Source organism: Dromiciops gliroides, chromosome 2, assembly GCF_019393635.1.
Source record: "Dromiciops gliroides isolate mDroGli1 chromosome 2, mDroGli1.pri, whole genome shotgun sequence".
Lineage (NCBI taxonomy): Eukaryota > Metazoa > Chordata > Mammalia > Microbiotheria > Microbiotheriidae > Dromiciops > Dromiciops gliroides.
The window spans coordinates 433,548,482-433,569,482 of record NC_057862.1 but is presented as its reverse complement, the minus strand read 5'-3'; the positions used below and the strand labels follow the sequence as shown (position 1 = coordinate 433,569,482).

The window sequence follows — 21,001 nt, the reverse complement described above, 5'->3', positions numbered from 1 at the left end:
AATGTAAAAAGGGAAAAATGGTAAATGCATCCTTCTCAGATCATGAGGCAATAAAAATTACATGTAATAAAGAGCCATGGAAAGGTAGACTAAAAAATCAATTGGAAACTAAACAATCTCATCCTAAAGAATGAGTAGTCAAACAACAAATCATAGAAACAATCAATAATTTCACCAAGACAATGACAATTATGAGAAAACACACGAAAACCATATGGGATGCAGCCAAAGCAGTCCTAAGGGGAGATTTTATATCTCTAAATGCTTACATGAATAAAAAGGAGAAAGCCAAGATCAATGAATTGGGCATGCAACTAAAAAAGCTAGAAAAATAACAAATAAAACATCCTCAACTAAATACTAAATTAGAAATCCTGAAAATCAAAGGAAAAATTAATAAAATTGAAAGAAAGAAAACTATACAATTAATCAATAAAACTAAGAGCTGGTTTTATGAAAAAAAAACACAATGAAATAGATAAACCTTTGTTTAATTTGATTTTAAAAAAGAAAGAAGAAAACCAAATTACCAGTATCAAAAATGAAAGGGGTGATTTCACCACCAATGAAGTAGAAATTAAAGAAATAATGAGGAGCTATTTTGCCCAATAGTATGCCAATAAAGTTGACAATGTAAATGAAGTGAATGAATATTTACAAAAATACAAATTGCCCAGGATAACTGAAGAGGAAATAAAATCCTTGAATAGGCCCATTTTAGAATAAGAAATTGAACAAGTCATTAATGAATTCCCCAAGAAAAAACTAGAAGTACAAGAAAGAAGATCAAATTCAAACACTATAGTTTTGCCAGTGCCTAGTATCATGGTAAGCATTTAATAAATGGTTATTGAATTTTTATAACTAGACAGAAAGCTCCCAGGTAGTAATTAGAGATATTTCTTGTTTGGTTACTCTTTCTATATTGCTTAAGAGGAGACTCCATGAATCTTGATATTTTGTAAACAAGTGTTAATTGCTTGACTGCCACAACTATAAAGAACATAGGAATTACATCTTCTGGTCTTAGGATAGATACACAGTTGATTCCAGGAAGTTGATCCAACTTAACACTGGCCATTTGTCTTGGAAATTTGCATTTGGAAATTGTCAAATCTTTGTTGTCAAAAAGTACTTTACTAATCTGTCTTTGGGATCTTTGGCTAACAGTTACTTACAGGCCTGTAACTGAATAAATTATACTTTGATGGATTACTGTTCCTTTAGTACCACATCATCAGGAACCTCACCCCAAAATGAAGTATAAAGGCAACTGACCAGAGAGCCAAGAGCATTCATCAGAATCCTTCTCACATATTCAGCTGCTGCTGAAGCATCAGAGAAAAACCCTCAGAAGATGAAGATGCTAATGCTGACTGTGGGGCTGGCCTTGATCTGTGGCCTCCAATCCCTGAATAACAATTTGGGAGATCTATCAAAAGTAAGTGATCAAGAATGGAATTAAGATGGTAGCTTGGGGGCTTTGTTTCTGCCTTTGTACTGGTTTAGATGCTGCATGAATTCTGCCATGAAGTGTTATTTCAGACCTAAGTAGAGAAGAGGGAAAGAGAATCCCCCAGGACAATGAATGATTACAGTTAGAGAATGGATGCAACTTTTTAGAAGGACTAAGTACCCTAGTAGAGTTTTTTCCACTTCCTGAGACAATTTCATACCCTCCTCCCTAAATAATTGCAAAATTACCAGTCATAGTCCAAGGTACATAGAAAGAACAGGGGGAAATGATATTATTTCTAGGATAATGCCATGAAACACACAGTACAAATATAATTAATTCTATTGGACAGATGAGCAAACAAGGATACTGAATGGTTAAATAATTTGCAAAAAATTTCAGAGAGATTGGTTATGGGAGTTGAGTCCGGAAGTCAACTTTCCTAAGTCCTTGTCTCATGAACTTTCTGCTGTACTATGAAGACAATGTATGAAACAGGTAGAATTGGTTAAGGATAGGCTTCAGTTTTGAGGCCTCAGTCTTCACTTGTAATATGAGTGATTAGACTATGGTCCTTCCCAGTTCTAAGATATTATGGATCTATGTGACCAGGGATGTCTTTTTTAAAATTCTCATCCAAACTCTGTCTCACAGGTTACTGGAGAGTGGTTCACTGTTGCTTTGGCCTCCAATGTGACATCTAAGATTGAAAAAGGAGGGAGTTTGGAGATTTTTATCAAAAATGTCAGTGAAAACAATGGCGATCTTACTGGAGTCTTCTTCAGAAGGTAAGGGCTACCTGTTTTAACTAGTAGATATGGGAGAAGGGACAAAAGTCTGAGGTTAGGAATAGTTCTGGTATACCTTAACCCATACAGGCACCAGTTAGTGTTGCAATTCTGGATGTGGTTGGTTTTAAGAACATTAAGGGAAACCACCAAATAAAATATATTCAAAAGGGTGTTTTACAGTAAAATTTCCTGTGCAAATATGAGGTTATTGTCATCTTAATCTTTATTTCCAGGGAAAATGGCAAATGCATTCAATTTTCATTGACTTCTTTCAGAGGAGATGATGGTCAATTGTATGTACAATGTAAGTAGAAATGAGGTACTCAGTGTCTTTCAGTATTATTCTAAAATGAATTAATGGCCCTATTACCTAAGAAGAAGTGGTTAATGGTCAGAGACTATACAAAAAATGACTTTGGAGGGACAGGTGTTAAAGATGTCCCTTCACTACCCTGTCTTAATTTCATTACAATTGAACTGTGCCAGGCCAAAATTGACCCTTTGATCTTCTCATTTCCTCTTTACTTATCTCTACAGATCTCCTTAGCCCTTTATGATTGAAATGGAAACTAAATCTTTGTGTAATCTATACAAAGCCTTTTGTTCTCTCTCTTGGACTCAGTTTTCCCATCTGTTAAAGGAGATGGTTGGACTAGATGGCTTCCAAAATTCCTTCCATTTCTAACATGGTAGGACTCTAGAGGTATATAGGAGGGATGTTGACAAAAGTATAGGTTTGTCAACAAAATAGCATTTTATTTGAAATGTTAAATGTTATAATAGAATTGAGACATTTGCATGAAGTTCAACTACCAATAAGGCACAAGTCTTTGAGCTTCTTCCTGCAGTGTTAAAAGTCTGATTTGTAATTTTAATGTTGTCATAGATGATGGACTTAATGATTTCTCAGTGCAAAGTGTGGACACTAAACATATCACGTATATCTGTCATAATTTCAACAATAAGAAGGTGACCACTTGGGCACAACTCTTTGGTATGTATCCTATGATTCTCTCCTAATACTCCCATTTTCATCATATGAAATAGATAATACGAGGAGGGGGGATATGTTGTATTGAGGGTATCCCCAAACTCTGTTTGACTGTAATGTACAATGCCTGAGGTCAGGGAAAAAGCTGTCCAGGATGGCAAACTTTCCATGCTGAGCTTCCTTCAATAACCTCTTTTTAAAATTATTTTATCCACTTAATAGTATTTTCCCAATTACATGTAAAGATAGTTTTCAACATCTATTTGTATAAGATTTTAAGTTTCCAATTTTTCTCCCTCTCTCCCCTCACACCACCCTAAGACAGAAAGCTATCTGATATAGGTTATTCATGAATAATCATGTTACACATATTTCCACATGTCATGTTGTGAAAGAAGAATCAGCACAAAAGGAGTAACCAAGAAAAAAATAAACAAAAAGTTAAAATAGTATCTTCTGAGCTGCATTCATACTCCATAGTTATTTCTCTGCATGTGCTTAGCATTTTCCATCATGAGTCTTTTGGAATTGTCTTTGATCATTTTATTGAATAGAAGGGCTAAGTGATCCATAGTTGATCATCATGCAATGTTGCTGTGTACAATGTTCTCTTGGTTCTGCTCACTTCACTCAACATCAGGTCGTGCATGTCTCTTCAGGTGTTTTTTTTTTTTTTTCTAAAATCTGTCTGCTCATCATTTCTTATGACACAATCATATTCCATTACATTTATATACCACAATTTGTTCAGCCATTCCCCAATCATTTGCCACTACAAGTAGAGCTGATATAAATATTATTGTACACACGGGTCCTTTCCCTTTTTTAATGATCTCTTTGGAATACAGACCTAGTAGTGGTATTTCTGGGTCAAAGGGTATGCACAGTTTTATAGTTCTTTTGACCTAGTTGAAAACTGCTTTCCAGAATGATTAGGTCAAGTCACAACTCCACAAGCAACGCATTAGTGTTCCAATTTTACCACATTCTCTCCAACATCCAACATTTTTATTTTTTGTCATTTTAGTCTCTCTTGATAGGTGTGAGGTGGTACCTAAAAAGTGTGTTAATTTCTATTTCTCTAATCAGTAGTGATGTAGAGTTTGATTTATTTTCTGAAAACTACTTGTTCATATCCTTTTAGCATTTATCAATTGGGGAATGACTTATATTCTTATAAATTTAAATCAGTTCTCTATATGTTTGAGAAAAGAGACCTTTATCAGAAATACATTTTATCAGCTATAAAAATGCTTTCCTTCTAAATTTTTGTTGCATTAGATTTGTTTGTAGAAAAACTTTTTTATTTAATGTAATCAAAATCATCCATTTTGCATTTCATAATGTTCTCTATCTCTTGTTTGGTCTCAAGTGCTTCTCTTCTCCGTAGATCTGACAAGTAAACTATTCCTTTCTCTCCTGTTTTGTCTATGGTATCAACCTTTATTTCTAAATCATGTACCCATTTTGATCTAATTCTGTCATATGGTGAAAGATGTTGGTCTCTACCTAGCTTCTACCATACTATTTTCAAGTTTCCCCAGCAGGTTTTTGGCAAATAATGAATTTTTGTTCCAAAAGCTTGGATCTTTGGGTTAATCATATACTAGATTACTCCAGTCATCTACTACAGTGTAATTTGTACCTGTTCTATTCCCCTGATCCTCCTCTCTATTTCTTAGTCAGTATCAGATTGTTTTGATAATTACTACTTTATAATAGAATTCAAGATCTGGTATTGCTAGACCACCTCCTTTCACATTGATTTTCATTGATTCCCTTGATATCCTCGAGTTTTTGTTTTTCCAGATCAATTATATTATTATTTTTTCTAGATCTATAAAATATTTTGACAGTTTGATTGGTATGACACTAAATAAATTAAGTAGGATTATCCTTTTTATTATATTGACTTGGCCTACTCATGAGCAATGAATTTTTTTTCCAGTTATTTAGGTCTGACTTTATTTGTGTCAAAAGTGTTTTATACGGGGCAGCTAGGCGGCACAGTAGGTAGAGCACCGGCCCTGGATTCAGGAGTACCTGAGTTCAAATCCGGCCTCAGACACTTAACACTTACTAGCTGTGTGACCCTGGGCAAGTCACTTAACCCCAATTGCCTCACTAAAAAAAAAAAAGTGTTTTATATTTCTGCTCATATAGTTTCTAGGTTTGTCTTTGAAGGTAGACTACCAAGTATTTAAATTATTGACAGCTATTTTAAATAGAATTTCTCTGTCTCTTGATGTTAGGTTTTGTTGGTAATGTATAGAAATGTTGTTGGTTTATGTGAGTTTATTTTATATCCTGTAACTTTGCTAAAGTTGCATCAGGGCAGCTAGATGGCACAATGGATAGAGCACTGGCCCTGGATTCAGGAGTACCTGAGTGCAAATCTGGCCTCAGACACTTAATACTTACTAGCTATGTGACCCTGGTCAAGTTGCTTAACCCCAATTGCCTCACTAAAAAAAAAAAAATTAAAAAAAAATTAAAAAATTTGCATTAATATTCATTAGCGAAATTGGTCTATTATTTTCTTTCTGCCTTTTGGCTTTTCTTGGTTTGTGTATCAACACCATATTTTTTTTCATAAAAGTTATTTGATAGAACTCCTTCACTGATTTTCCCAAATAGTTTATATAGTATTGGGAATAATTGTTCTTTAAATGATTAGTAGAATTCACTTGTGAACCCATGTGGTCCTGGGGATTTTTTCTTAGGAAGTTCACTGATGGCTTGTTCAATTTCTTTTTCTGACATTGGGTTATTTAAGTTTCTTTTTCTTCTGTTAATCTGGGTTATTTATATTTTTGTAGATATTTATCCATTTCATTTAGATTGTCAGGTTTCTTGGCATAGAATTGGGTAAAATTGTTTTAATTTCTTTTTCATTGGTGGTGAGTTCACCCCTTTCATTTTTGATACTAGTTATTTGGTTTTCTTCTTTCCTTTTTTTGATCAAATTTACCAAAAATATTTTTTTCATATAACAAGCTTCTGGTTTTATTTATTACTTCAATGGTTTTCTTCCTCACAATTTAATTAATTTCTCCTTTGATTTTCAGGATTTCAAATTTGGTGTTTAATTGGAGATTTTTACTTTGTTCATTTTTTAGTATTTTTTTAGTTGCATGACCAATTCATTGATCTGCTTTTTCTCTATTGTACTGATGTAAGCAGTCAGGGATACAAATTGTCCTATAATTACTTCTTTGTCTGCATCCCATAAATGTTGACATATTGCCACATTATTGCCATTTCCTTTAATGAAATCATTGATTGTTCTATTATTTGTTCTTTTACTCAGTTGTTTTTAGGATGAGATTATTTCATTTCCAATTAGTTTTCAATCTCTCTTTCAGCTGTCCATTATTGAATGTATTTTATTGCATTACAATCTGAAAAGGATGTCTGCTTTTCTGCATTTGTTTTTGAGATTTTTATGGCTTAACATGTGGTCAGTTTTTATGTAGGTCCCATATACTCAGAAAAGAAGGTATAATCCTTTTTATTCTCATTCAGTTTTCTCCAGAGATCAATTATATCTAACTTTTCAAGAATTCTATTCATTTCCTTAATTTTTTTTCTTTTTTTGTGGGACAATGAGGGTTAAGTGACTTTCCGAGTGTCATACAGCTAGTACATGTCAAATGTCTGAGGTCAGATTTGAACTCAGGTCCTCCTGAATCCAGGGCTGGTGCTTTATCCACTCTACCACCTAGCTACCTCTCTTAACTTCTTTCTTACTTATTTTTTATTAGATCTATCCAGTTCTGAGAGGGGAAGGTTACAGTCCCCATTAGTATAGTTTTACTATCTATTTCCTCAGGTACCTTATTCAACTTCTCCTTCAAAAATTTAGATGCTATATAATTTGTCTATGGTACCTTTCTTTTTTTTATTTTTATTTTTTTTTTAGTGAGGCAATTGGGGTTAAGTGGTTTTCCCAGGGTCACACAGCTAGTAAGTATTAAGTGTCTGAGGCTGGATTTGAACTCAGGTACTCCTGACTCCAGGGCCAGTGCTCTATCCACTGCACCACCTAGCTGCCCCTATGGTACCTTTCAACAAGATATAGTTTCCTTGTTTATCTTTTAATCAGATCTATTTTTGCTTTTGCTTTGTCTAAAACCATGATTGCTACCCCTGCTTTCATGTCTTCAGCTGAAGCATGATAGATTCTCTTCTCACCCCTTTCCTTTACCTTGTGTATCTCTGCTTCTAATGTGTTTCTTGTAAACAACATATTATAGGATTTTGGTTTTTAATCCATTCTGTATCTGCTTCTGTTTAATCAGTGAGTTCCTCACATTTACATTTATAGTTATGATTTCTAACTTTATTTCCCTCCATGCTATTTTTCAATTGTTTATTACCCCTACTCTTAGCAAGCACCCTTTCCCTCCTCACAAGTGTCTTGCTTCTGATCACCACCTTCCCCAATATCACCTTCCTTTTATTAGTCCCCCCTACCCCTTCTATTATCCCCATCCTTTTATAAAACTTCCTTTTGGGTAAGCTGTATTTTTATATCCAACTGACTGTGTATATTATTCCATCTTTAAGCCAATTTAATGAGAGTAAGGTTTGAGTTTTGTCCACTCCCCCCAACCCCTCCATTATGATAGTTCTTTCATAGTTCTTTTATGTTGGACATTTTACCTCCATTCATTCTCCCCCCTCCTTCTTTCATCCAGTTCCTTTCTCACCCCTTTATTGAGCTTTCCTTATCTTGGTGTTGTTTTTTTTTGGCGGGGGGTGGGGGGTGGGTATCATCCCATCAATGTCACCATATAACCATAACCTGAGTCTACATATACTTCTTCTAATTGCTTTTCTACATAATAACATTGTAAAGACTTACAAATATCTTGTTATATAGAATGTGCTGGGAGCAGCACATCGACATCACAAAAGAACATAAAAGCCTTACTATGTCAGAGGCATGAATTACTCTTTTTTGCACATATAGACTGGCCTCATGTGATTCCTACATAATTGTCCTCATCACATACGCTAACAATAATAGCTAGTATTTATATAGCATTTTATGTGACAGGTAGATGGTGCCTCAGTTGCTGATCTGTTCTGTGGCTAAGAGCCTCCTGCTGGCTTGGCCAGACACCATCTGCACTGAGCTGCACTCCCCTTTTACCCAGGTGAGACAGACCTTTCCTACATCCTTCTAGGTTATCTTAAATGGGATGATTGCTTCAATCTGTCTTTTTGTAGGTTCTGTAGCAAAGAAGGCATTTAGAAGCTTAATTTAACATTGTTTCAAGGGAAATTTGGGAGACCTATTTTCTAGTTCAGTTCTTTTTCTAATGAATTATTTTACATTTTCTTCCTTTTTTATTCTTTTGATTATGTTTGACTGATTCTTGATATCTCACATAGTCATTAGCTTCCTCTTTTCCCATTCTAATTTTAAAGAAATTATTTCCTTCAGGAAGCTTTTGTACCACTTTTTCCACTTGGCCAATTTTATTTTTTATAGAATTGTTTTATTCTGTCAATTTTTGACCTTCCTTTTCCAAGCTATTAACCTTTTCTTCATAACTCTTGTTTCTTTTCTCAATTTTTCTTCCACCTCTCTAATTTGATTTTTTAAATCCTTTTTGAGGTCAGCCAAGAAGTCTTTTTGGTCTCAATTAGCAATTCAAGTTCCCCTCTGAGACTTTGCATGTAGGCATTTTGAAAGTGCTGTCCTCCTCTAAGTCTGTGTTTTGGTTTTCCCTGTCATCATCAGATCACCTGCTCTCTTGGGGAGGGGGAAGGGAGAAAAATTTGAAACTAGAACTCTTATAAATGCAGGCTTGTTGTTTGATTTATTGAAAATCAACAGGGAATCTTTTTTCCTATTTATTACTGATCACATTCCGGGCAGCTAAGTGTAACAGAGGAAAAAGCACTGGCTTTTCAGTCATCAGGACCTGAGTTCAATTCTCACCTCAGACACTTCCCAGGTATGTATGATGCTGGGCAAGTCACTTAACCTCAATTGCCTTAAACATCCAGGGCCATATCCAGTGGTGCTGAAAAATAGCTTGCCAGTGCAGCCAGGTGACTCTGGAGGAAAGAGTTAGCATGGTGACCTTGCACAGTCCTCCCTCACTTAAATCCAATTCAGTACAAGTGATGACATCATCCTCATGTCATGGTCCTCTTTGAGAACAAAGGACAAATAACAACTGTTCACATTAAATCCTAGGGCATATGATATTTCCAATTCCCAAAGTTATTAGCTCAGTTACCCAGATCAATGGTATACTCACCTTTCCCTTGATCCTCCAGCCCAAATCACCCAGACACCATCCTTCTCTGTATTTTGTTGCAAATGATGAGTGAAAAAGACTCAGCAGCTCTTCTCATTCTCACCCTAACCACAGGCCGGACTCCAGACCTGTCAGATGAAATAAAGAAGAAATTTGAGGAAATGTGTAAAAGATTTGGAATTAGGAAGGATCAAATTAGATATTTTTCTAATGATGGTAAGTTCTGTCTCTTATTCCCCATTTTCCCTGTGAGACTAGGAGGAAAGAATCTGATAGAATGGAAATACTCCCAGCTCTTCTCCCCTTTTCCTTACCCAATCTTATTTCCTTTTCCTCAGGGAAAGTGACAAAAAGCTCTGAGGATTCATGTCTGAGTATCATTGGTATGTTGCTTTGTCTCCACAGATCGATGTGAGGAGCTTAGATAAGGAAATCCATCCTGGCATGCAGGTCTGTTATCTTCAACCATGGGCTTATTGTCTGAAAGCCATATTTCTTTAGGAATCCAGAGTAGTGTTCTCAGGGGTTTATTTACACAAAGAGAGGTGGATATAGATCAGCTTGTGGAGACTCTCCTTGTTTTCAGGTGCTCTTAGAGTCCTCAGAAGTCCTTGAATTCTCCTTGGGCATCCTGATGTTTTCTTGGAAAACAAATGCTTAATGTGGGAGAGTGAAGACGATTTACATTCCCTTTCTCTGGAGGGCTATTTTAATTCTCTTCCTTCCCTTTTTCTCTATGTTCTAAAAGTTGGTATAAAGGAAATTTATGTGAGGAAGAGCCATAGTGTTTGAAGGGGAAGGTATGCAAATGGATCAACTAAGAAATTAGGATAAGGATGTGGAGGGTTATCAGCATTAGGAAGTGGGGTGAAGGTGCAGGCGAAGTTTGGGGTGGGGATTGGAATGATAATCTGGATTTGTAATACATTCAATCTAATATGTTAAAGGAACCCATCAAATTCAAGAAGGATTTTTGGGCTTTTCAAGCTCCTAAAGATGGCTGTCCCTGTTTCCTAGCCTGAGAGTTATAGGAATAAGGATGTTTATCCTGCTGCTTTTTATCCTTCTTATCAAATTCCATTCACAGTGGGCTCCCCACTCACCTCAGACAATATTACTGAATCTCCCGAGGGCTATGCTTCCCTGGCTACCTTCTCATGGGTCAAAATTACCTCTGGATGTGAATTTTTCACCTTTGTTCCAAGTTCTATTCTTCACTCCTGGTTCCTAAGGTACTTTATGGTATTATGTAATCAGGATCCTTTCATTATCTCACAGGAATTGTTATGATGAAATAGCCTTGTGTTTCAGGAATGGCTCCTATTTCCTCCAAAGACCTGCTAATATGGATGATGAAATTTTCTACTGGCTTTCTGTTCTCTCCAAACTCCTGGAGGATTTTATCTCCTTCCCTGCTCTGCATCCTCACATGCAGAACTATTGCTTGTAAATGTCCAATAAATAATTATTCCAGCATATTTTGTCACAAATATTTTGAGGAATCTGGGGGAAGTGGGAAGGAATTTTAGAGCAGCAGAAAGAGAAGGTCTTCTCAGTTTTGTAGAAATTCATCCAAACACCTCAACTGACTTTTATCTGTAGATGCTATTGATACCTTTTGTTTTTACATAATATTTATTAATGGTTTTGTTAAGGGCTAAAATTCTAGCTAAACTGTCTAAAATATCTAATGAGTGGTCACCAATAAATTATAAGCTTTAGCAAGAGTTAGACTTTTAAGCATTTATTAAGGAGAATAAGAATTTGGTAAAGAGAGAGAGAAAGGCCTAGGTTCCTATCTATTAAAGGGAGAGCACATTTCTAGCTCCACTCTCCACCGGAGTCCAGAGGAAATAGAGCCAGACCGAGAGCCAGTCTCTTCCTTCTTCCTCCCACTACCCAACGTCACTTCCTGATGCCAAAGAAAAGACTCCTGGTCTTGCCCTCAAAGACCTTTGCTTCATGGGCAGAACTCTTCTACAGTAAGTCTCCAGCAGGTGGCGTCATTCCAATTGTTACAGTTTACAGCATCCATCTACCCAGTGAATCCTTCCTTACAACAAAGGATAGTCCCTCTTCTAGACTATTCCACTTCCTTGTGTGATGAGTACAACGAAATGTGTGTGGTTACCCTATCTGTCCCCTTGTGGGGAAAGCTAACTAGGACAACAGTTTAACAGTTCAGGTATTAAACATTTATTAAAATATATGAGAAGTTAACAAAGAGAGAACAATTGTCTCTGAAAGAATAGGAAAACTAACTACCTCAACCATTCCTGGTTCAATTGCCAATCCCATGAGGTTCCAACCACCAACTGACAAAACCAACTGCTTCACACACTGCTTTAAGCTGATTGGTTGAGAGTGGCTTCATAATGATGTGAGGTAACTTTGAACACTGAACCTCATAAAAGTCAACTCATGCTCTCAGAGCAGGGGGCCTCTGGTAATAATAATATTCTCTCACTTGGCACTAGCAGAACTTCAGGTTTGATGAGACAAAAGTAGTGATGCACACATCTAGGGAACATATGTGGCCAAATCAAATACCACCTTTAATCCTGCAGAGCTTTGATGTTCTTTCTCCTTTTGTTGTATTTTTATGCTATTCACCTAAGTTTAAAGCATCACTTGCTGGTCATGTCACTGAGCTGGGCTTCATGAGACTTCTCTTCCATGAACATAAGCTGCCAGCTGTCAGTAGTGATTCTGCCTTGAAATACATAGGTCTCTCTTCCTTGTTGCCAGAGGTCATCCACCTTAAAGTTCCTTTCTGCTCTGAGCTGTTCAACTTGACTTATTCCTTGACTGGTAAGCGTAGCTCTTCAGTAGCCACCAGGGACATGGCCAATCTTCAGCCAGCTAGTGCAATCTCATTTTCCAGTTGAATCAGAAAAACTTCCAAACAGGCCATAAATACAAATTCATACTTCATTAATTATTTAATATCTTGTTATCTCTATTGTCTAATACTACTTTCTGTCTATTGAGTCCTAGGGGGAAAGCCAAACCAACTAGAATACAAAAGAAAAGTAATTAAGCAAACCACATTTATCATCATTCTGCTCCTATATTCTCCTAACCCTCTAGGGAAATGAAGGAAGTACACATGCTCATATCTTCTTTGAAAAATGTATAATGGACACAATCCCAAGAATTCCTTGGAGAGTTAAAAAAAGAGAATATTTTCTTTTCTTTTTATTTCTTTTATTTTTTTCCATTACATTCACATTCCACAACTTGTTCAGCCATTCCCAATTGATGGGCATCCCCTCAATTTCCATTTCTTTTCTATCACCAAAAGAGCAGTTACAAATATTTTTGTATGTGTGGGTCTTTTCCCCTTTTTTATCATCTCTTTGGGATACAGATCTAGTAGTAGTATTACTGGGTCAAAGGGTATGCACAGTTTTATAGCTTTTTGAGCATGGTGCCAAATTGCTTTCAAGAATGGTTGGATCAGTTCACAACTCCACCAACAATACATTAGTGTTCCAATTTTTCCACATTTCCAACATTTAATTTTTTCATGTTAGCCAATCTGATAGGTGTGATGTGGTGCCTCTAATCAATAGTGATTTAGAGCATTTTTTCATATGGCAATAGATAGCTTTTGTTTCTTTATCTGAAAACTGCCTGTTCCTATCCTTTGACCATTTCTCAATTGGGGTAATGAGTTGTATTCTTATAAATTCGATTTAGTTCTCTATATATTTTAGAAATGAGGCCTTTATCTGAAACACTGGCTAAAAAATTTGTTTCCCAGCTTTCTGCTTTCTTTCTAACCTTGGCTGCATTGCTTCTGTTTGTATAAAATCTTTTAAATTTCACGTAATCAGGGGTACCTAGGTGGTGCAGTGGATAAAGCACTGGCCCTGGATTCAGGAGGTACTGAGTTCAAATCTGCCCTCAGACACTTGACACTTACTTCCTGTGTGACCTTGGGAAAGTCATTGCCCTGCAAAAAAATTAATGCAATCAAAATCTTTGGATTTATCAAACACTAGATTACTATAGTCATTTACTACTGTGTCTCCTGTGCTTAACCTATTCCACTGATCCACCATTCTATGGAAAAAGATTTTTAAAAGAGCAAAATATGATTTTTAAAAATTAAATAAAAGAAGTAAAAGAGAAATGGGAAATAATGAGAAAAGAAATGAGAGGTATGCAAGAAAGTAATGAAATGGAAATTAATCAATTAGTTCAATAAAATGGGTTAAAAAACCATACTTAACTAACTTCTGAAATAATTCCTTAAAATGAGAATTGAGCAAATGCAAGCTAAGGGCTCTAGGAGACATCAAGAAATAATAAAAAAATGAAAATACTTAAAAATAGAAGAAAGTATGAAATACCAGGTAGGAAAAACAACTCTCCTTGAATATAAATCAAGGAGAGAGAATTTAAGAATCAAAGGAATACTTAAAATCCATGAACAGAAAGTGAAGCAATCAGAACCTGGAAAAATAATTTATATAAAGAGTAAAACTACGTGAATAGAAAGGATAATAACAACAACAAAAGGAAATTAAATGTTTCCAAATTATAATAATCAAATTTGGCTGCAAAGAAGAGATATAAAAATGGATCTCCTCAGGGGCAGCTAGGTGGTGCAGTGGATAAAGCACTGGCCTTGGATTCAGGAGGACCTGAGTTCAAACCCAGCCTCAGACACTTCACACTAGCTGTGTGACCCTGGGCAAGTCACTTAACCCTCATTGCCCAGCCCCCCACCCCAAAATGGATCTCCTGATTTCTTTTACAAAAGTGGACTTCTATGAGGGTGTAACATCCCATTTATGAGGGATGGCTCTCATGCTGGGAATGGGATGGGAAGGGGAAGGACAGGGTTACATTGGGAAGTGATTGGGATGAAAAACCAAAGCATGTTAATTAAATTTTGTTTTGAAAAACTGAAAACTGAATGGCAAACCATTCCTCTATGTTTGCCAAGAAAACTCAAAATGAAAAACTGAAAATTGCAATCATATATTTTCCCATGAACTTGAAATTTGCTATTCCCTAATGATATATTGAATTAGTGAAGAGAGTAGACGATCCCTAGGCATATATTTAGAAGAGGAGATACACTGGGAATATGAGTCAATTAAGTGGCAGAGTAGAGTGCTGGATATAGAGTCAGTAATACTTAAGTTGAGATGTAGTCTCATATACTCATAAACTATGTGACCCCTAGCAAGTCAATTAACCTCTCTCAGCTTCAGTTTCTTATAAAATGAAGATAATGATGATACCTACTTCCAGGATTGTTGTAAGGATCAAATGAGATAACATGGACAGTGCTTTGAAAACCTCAAAGTGCCATATGTTGTTTTTGAGTATTTCAGTTATGTTCAAGTCTGTGATGCCATGGACCAGCTGTCCATGAGATTTTCTTGGCAAAGATATTGGAGTGGTTTTCCATTTCCTTCTCCAATATATCACTTTTTTGGTGGGGGGTGGGGTTTGGTGGGGGTGGGGAATCAGTGATCCATGAGGCAAATAGATATTAAGTGACTCTCCTAGCTAGGAAGTGTCCGAGGCTGGATTTGAACTCAGGTCCAGATTTAGCTCTCTATACACTGCACCACCTACCTGTCCCTTAAAATGCTATATAAATACTATCTATTATTTTTAGCCTATGTGCCAAGGACATTTATGCAGGAATTACATGAGGCCAGTCTATATGTGGCTCTGGTATGGTAAGGCTTTTATGTTCTTTGGTGATGTCAATGTGTTGCTCCCACAGGGCTTCTCATTTCTGGTCTCACATAGAGTTCATTCTCTATCAGTTATGTATGGTTAAAACATAGTCTTAGTTGAACATTGCTCCCTACAATTCTGGCAATATAGCCTCTGGGCAATATTCTTCCCCCAACTGGTGTCATCTGCCAAATTTTGGACCTGTTTGCTACTTCTAATTTCTGGCTTTAGCTGCAGTTCTCAGAAAAGGTAATATCTCTTCCTCAGAAGAGGATTCATGGTCTCTTCTACCTCCTTTTTGATGGAGGTGGCCAGAAGGTTTAACAGATAAACTGAGGCTTGATTTATTATCAACAGTAAGGGTTAACAGAGAAACTAAACACCTGTGTTCTTAGAAACCAGAGGGTTCTAGTCCTTATCAACAAACACTGTTAACAGAAGCCTAAGGAAAAAGTAGTTGGGGACCATAAACCATTAATATCCATTAATATTTCTAGATGACAGGAAACAGAAACTGTACCTAGAAAACAGATCTTAGAGGAAAGAGGTATCATAAAGAGAGAGACCCTTGGGGTCTGACAAGTTTAAACATGTTTTAGGAACATGCACAGAAAGACCAAACGTATCTTTAATTTCAACTTATAACATTTTTTTTTTGCAGGACAGTGAGGGTCAAGCAACTTGCCCAGGGTCACACAGCTAGTAAGTGTCAAGTGTCTGATACTGGATTTGAACTCAGGTCCTTCTGAATCCAGGGCCAGTGCTCTATCCACTATGCCACCTAGCTGCCCCCACCTTATGACATTTTAACCCCCAAAACACACCCCCAGTGAGAAAGGTACCCACTTTGGGGGATGTCTTAGGACCCTAGCAATTCCAAAATAGTATGTGAAAGATTATGAAGAAGTAACCTACATTTTTCACCATAAATATGACCATTTCCATCTCCCTAATCAAGACACTTTCCTCCTTGGTGTCCTCCCTGTGGTCATCACAGTCTTTTAATAAAACTGAAAACTGAGTCACTGAGTCTTGTAATTCTTTGGGACACCTCACTATCAATTTGATCAAATAAATCCATCCCCACATCACTTTCAGCTTAAAGCCCAGAAATTTAATCTACATCTCTTTTAAAAAGACAAGACTCTCATATATACTTGGAATTGATAGGTAAAAAACCATTACTATTCCAATACTCAGATTTACTTGGATAGCCAGGGTGTAGCACTGACCCCCTCCTCCCCAACTCTCTGATTCTCTATTCCTGGGCTGAGGTTAGCTTGCTCACCCCACCTGTACTCCCTCTGGCAAATGATGTCACCAGAGAAGTGGCTAAGCTGCTACCACTCAATTCTTAGAGTATTATCAAAATGCTGATCTGGATTGGTTGATGATGATGATTTATTGATTGATTGATGATGATAAAACATATGGTACTTTTCTGGGCTCTTGTGAAGAGAAATCTTTGTGTGGTATAAGGTACCATATAAATGCTATCTATTATTGTTGTTGCAATCATGAACCTCATGGTTTCATTGTAAGGAAATCTCTCTTTAAAGTACTATATAAATGTAGCTTACTATAAAAAATGATGAGCAGGATATTATCAGAAAAATGTAGAAAGACTTACATGAGTTGATGCAAAGTGAAATGTACTGTATACAAAATAACAGCAACATTGTAAGATGATCTGCTCAGAAATGAAAAATGCAGTCCATCTACAGAGAGAGAACTGATGGAATCTGAATACAGATTGAAGCATAATTTTTTTGTTAGTTCCTTTTTCCAAAGTTTTTTTGTCTGTTTTCTTTCATAACTTGACTAATGTGAAAATGTTTTGCATGACTACACATGTATAACTTATACTGAATAATTGCTTGAGTTCTTGGGGGGGAGTGAGGAAGAAGGGAGGAAGAGAATTTGGAACACAAAGTTTTCAAACTGGATGTTAAAATTTATCTTTACATGTAATTTGGGAAAATAAAACTAAATCAAGATAAAAAATGCTAATCTGGAGGGTGGGGAGGATATACATTCCAACAATTTTCCATTATAGCTCCTGAGTACCCACCCATGTATCCCCCATATAAAATAATCAGGGATGGCAGAGAGTAGCCAGGAAGTTGCCTGAGCTCTCTCAAGTTTTCCTATTAAATCAAGCCTCTGTGAGAAAATAATTATTTAAAATGGATTTCTTGGGGGACCCAGAGATCAGCTTCTCAGTGCTTTCTCCCACATACTCCTGTTCTCCTTGATCTGGGGAAACCCAAGGGAACAAAAGAAATGGAGATAGACTCTTTTGTCTAACTCAGTGAAGGACTGATGGGATCAAACCAACCTTGGATAATGGACTTTGCCTTGAGCAACTTTGGTGGGGGTCTTTTACATTTTTCTCTTTGATGTCATCTGTAGAATTCATTTTAATGTAGAGCACCCTCAAGTCTAGTCAACCAAAGGAATTGAATAATGCTAACCAATTAGTTTTAATCAATGTATAGTGACCCACCTCCTGGACACCCCCAGCTTAGCTACAGAGATATATGCAGGTGAGACTTGATGGCTCTGGGAATAGACATCAGCAGCTGAGAGGAGATGGCCAAGGACTGTGCCCGATGGAGTTCAGTACTCAGGAGCAGCTTGCACACAGCTGAGATGGGCCTTCAAGCTCGGGAGGAAGAAAAATGAATGAGACGCAGGAACCAACGGGCAACAGAGAGGGCAGTTTTCTGATGTCCTCGTTGTGGCAGGAGCTATGGCTCCTGTATCGGACTGCTCAGATTATTATACAAAAAACTTTTTGCTGCCAGAATGAGGAAAAATCTAATAATGTTATGAAGGACCATTGAGTAAACTACTCCTCTAAGTCGGCATGTTATGCTGTGCCAATATATTCCAATGAGAATATATTGGGATTGTTACCAATCTCCTTTTTTTCTAGTTCTTTGCCACTACAAAAAGTTCTACTGTACATATTTTGATACACTTGGAATTTTTCTTTTAATCAGTGACCTCTTTTTGTCCTATGCATCATAATGAGATCTTAAGGACACAAAATATCTTAGTCCCCTTCTTATTTTAATTTCAAATGATTCTGCAGAATAATTACATCAATTCATAACTTCATCAACAACAAAATAGTGTTCCACAAATTTTACAATATTGAGTAATCCCAGCATTCAGTTAATTTTAAACATTTTTTAATATTTTATTTTTCCCCAATTGCATGTAAAAACAATTTTTAACATTTGCAGGTTTTTGAGTTCCAAATGCTATCCCTTCTTCCCTTCCCTTTACCCTCCATGAGATGCTAGTTAATTTGATATAGGTTATACATGTGCAATCATGTACAACATTTCCATATTAGGTACTTTGTTGAAGAAAACCTGGAACAACAAAAAAGTGAAAAATAGTATGCTTTAGTCTGCATTCAGATGCCATCAGTTCTTTCTCTGGAGGCAGATAACATTTTTCATTAAAAGTCCTTTGGGATTGTGTTTGTACAATATTGCTGTTACTATGTACACAGTTCTCCTGGTTCTGCTGACTTCACTCTGTATTAATCCATATAAGTCTTTCCAGGTTTTGCTGAAATAATCCTGCTCATCATTTATTTTAGCACAATAACATTCCATTACAATTATATACCAAAACTTGTTCAGCCATTCCCCTATTTCCAATTCTTAGCCAATACAAAAAGAGTTGCTATATATACTTTTGTATAAATAGATTTCCTCCCCCCCTTTTTAATTTCTTTGGGATATAGACCTAGTAGTGATACTGCTGGATCAAAAGGCATGCCTGTGGCATAGTTCCAAATTGCTCTCCAGAACAGTTGGATCAACTTACAACTCAACTCCATCAACAATGGACTGGTGTAATAAACACACACACACACACACACACACACACACACACACGAAACAAAAAAACAATAACACCCCCCCAAAAAAAAAACAAAAAACAACAACAATGCACTGGTGTCTAAGTTTTCCGACATCCTCTCCAACATTTAATTTGCTTTTCTGTGATATTAACCAATACCAGCATTCAGTTATGAAGGGAAACTTCAGAGTTCTTTTGATTTATACTTCCCTTATTGTTATGATTTAGAATATTCTCTTATAAGGGTATTAAAGGTTTGCTATTATCCTCTCGCAAGCAATTTGTTCATATCTTCAATTTCATATCTGTTGGGAAATAGCTATTGTTCTTTTATGTTTCCATTAATTGTCTATCTATCTTGGTTATTATACCTGTGTCAAGGATATAATACAATTATTTTTCTCTAATTAATTGATTCTCTTTATTTCTATTTGTGTTCATTTTATTCATGTAAAAGTCATTCACAGGTGATCATTGTACTATATTGCTGTCACTATATATAAAATGATCTGGAAAAAGAAGTGACAATTATCAAAGTAACTTTGCCAAGAAAACCCCAAATGTGTTCATGAAGAGATGGACACAACTGAAAAAAACACAACTGAACAACAAAAATTTCTTTAATAAATCCTTTGAAAGAATATTACTACAGATCTTGAAGATGATTTAGTCAGTTGGCTGCCAGATGTTTTATACCTTTTGAAATCATTTGTAATGCAACCTCTTTTACCCTCCTCCCCCCACAGCAAGTATTGTTATAGCTTTATAGAGATGCCATTGATTCATACTGGGTTTATAGTGTGTTCTGCCACTTTATTTATCTTTTGATTTTCTCAATTAGTTTTGTTGCTTATTCTGTAGAATTTTCTAAGTAAACATCATGTTTTCAGAAAATAGTGATGGTTTTATGTTCTCTTTCTCTATCTTAATTTTTCTTATTTCTTTCTCTTGTATTATTCCTATTGTTGGTGTTTCTAATTCAGCAACATTGGGGAAAAGAAGACATTTTTATATAGGTTTTGTTTTTACTTCTGGCACCTTTTGAGTATCATATGGTTAGTTTGAGCCCACAATTCCAGCCTCTTGAAACCATTTCAAATCTTGATTCTTTTAATATCAACCAGTGTCAAGGAATGCTTTCTGGGAGACATACTTAGCATATGCCATCATAACTTGTATATGGATCCTCTTAGACTTACAATTGCAGGCTCTAGGATCAAAAATAAAATCCAATGTTTGATATTCAAAGTCTTTCATATCCAGATTCCTACCCCACAACTTTCTTGTTCTTTTAAGTTTTACTCACTGCTATATATACTCCCTAATCCAGTGATAATCACTTTCTTCCTATTACATGAAACATTTCATCTTGTGACATTGCATTTTCACTGGCTATTCCACTTACCTGGAATATTTTCCATGTTCATTTATGGCTCCTGATTTCCTTTAAATTCCAGCTAAAATTTCACCTTTTATAAGAAACTTTTTCTTTAATCCTAACACCTTTTTTGATTATTCCTAATTTATCCTATATGAATTTTATTTGTGAATAGTTGTTTGCATTCCTAAAGTAGACTGTGTAGTCCTTAGGTAGCTCTTTTTTGGCATTCCTAGAATGCCTGCTACATGATAGGTGCTTAATTAATATTTATTATTGATTGATAAATGACTTGGAAGAATAGTGCAATATGAATATCAGTTAAAAAATGAGGGTAGGAGCGAGCTCTTAGAATGATATGTTGAGAATAAAACATTTCCATAGTTTTTCTCAATTTTTAAAGGAATGATCATCATGCAGCATCAGCTAGGGAATTTAGATGAAGATCACATGTATATTGAGTCCTTAGTGAAGAAACTCATACCACAAGATTCATATGGGGACCCAATGGTCCATTGA

The 21,001-nt window shown here is 36.0% G+C and overlaps 1 protein-coding gene across 1 annotated transcript; it reads left to right on the top strand.

The window, feature by feature from the left end:
• Nucleotides 1–1,357: 1,357 nt before the first annotated feature.
• On the top strand, nucleotides 1,358–21,001 carry LOC122739049 (trichosurin-like). The gene is made up of 6 exons (XM_043980905.1): nucleotides 1,358–1,441; nucleotides 2,111–2,244; nucleotides 2,481–2,551; nucleotides 3,134–3,241; nucleotides 9,631–9,732; nucleotides 20,886–21,001. Exons 1-6 carry the CDS (start codon nucleotides 1,358–1,360, stop codon nucleotides 20,999–21,001), a joined length of 615 nt encoding a protein of 204 aa, XP_043836840.1.

Excerpts from the sequence above, each read along its gene's own strand:
- LOC122739049 (XM_043980905.1), top strand. The coding sequence starts at position 1,358 with ATGAAGATGCTAATGCTGACTGTGGGGCTGGCCTTGATCTGTGGCCTC. Across the intron at positions 1,442-2,110 it reads ATTTGGGAGATCTATCAAAA|GTTACTGGAGAGTGGTTCAC; the intron begins GTAAGTGATCAA and ends TCTGTCTCACAG. Across the intron at positions 9,733-20,885 it reads TAGATATTTTTCTAATGATG|GAATGATCATCATGCAGCAT; the intron begins GTAAGTTCTGTC and ends CAATTTTTAAAG.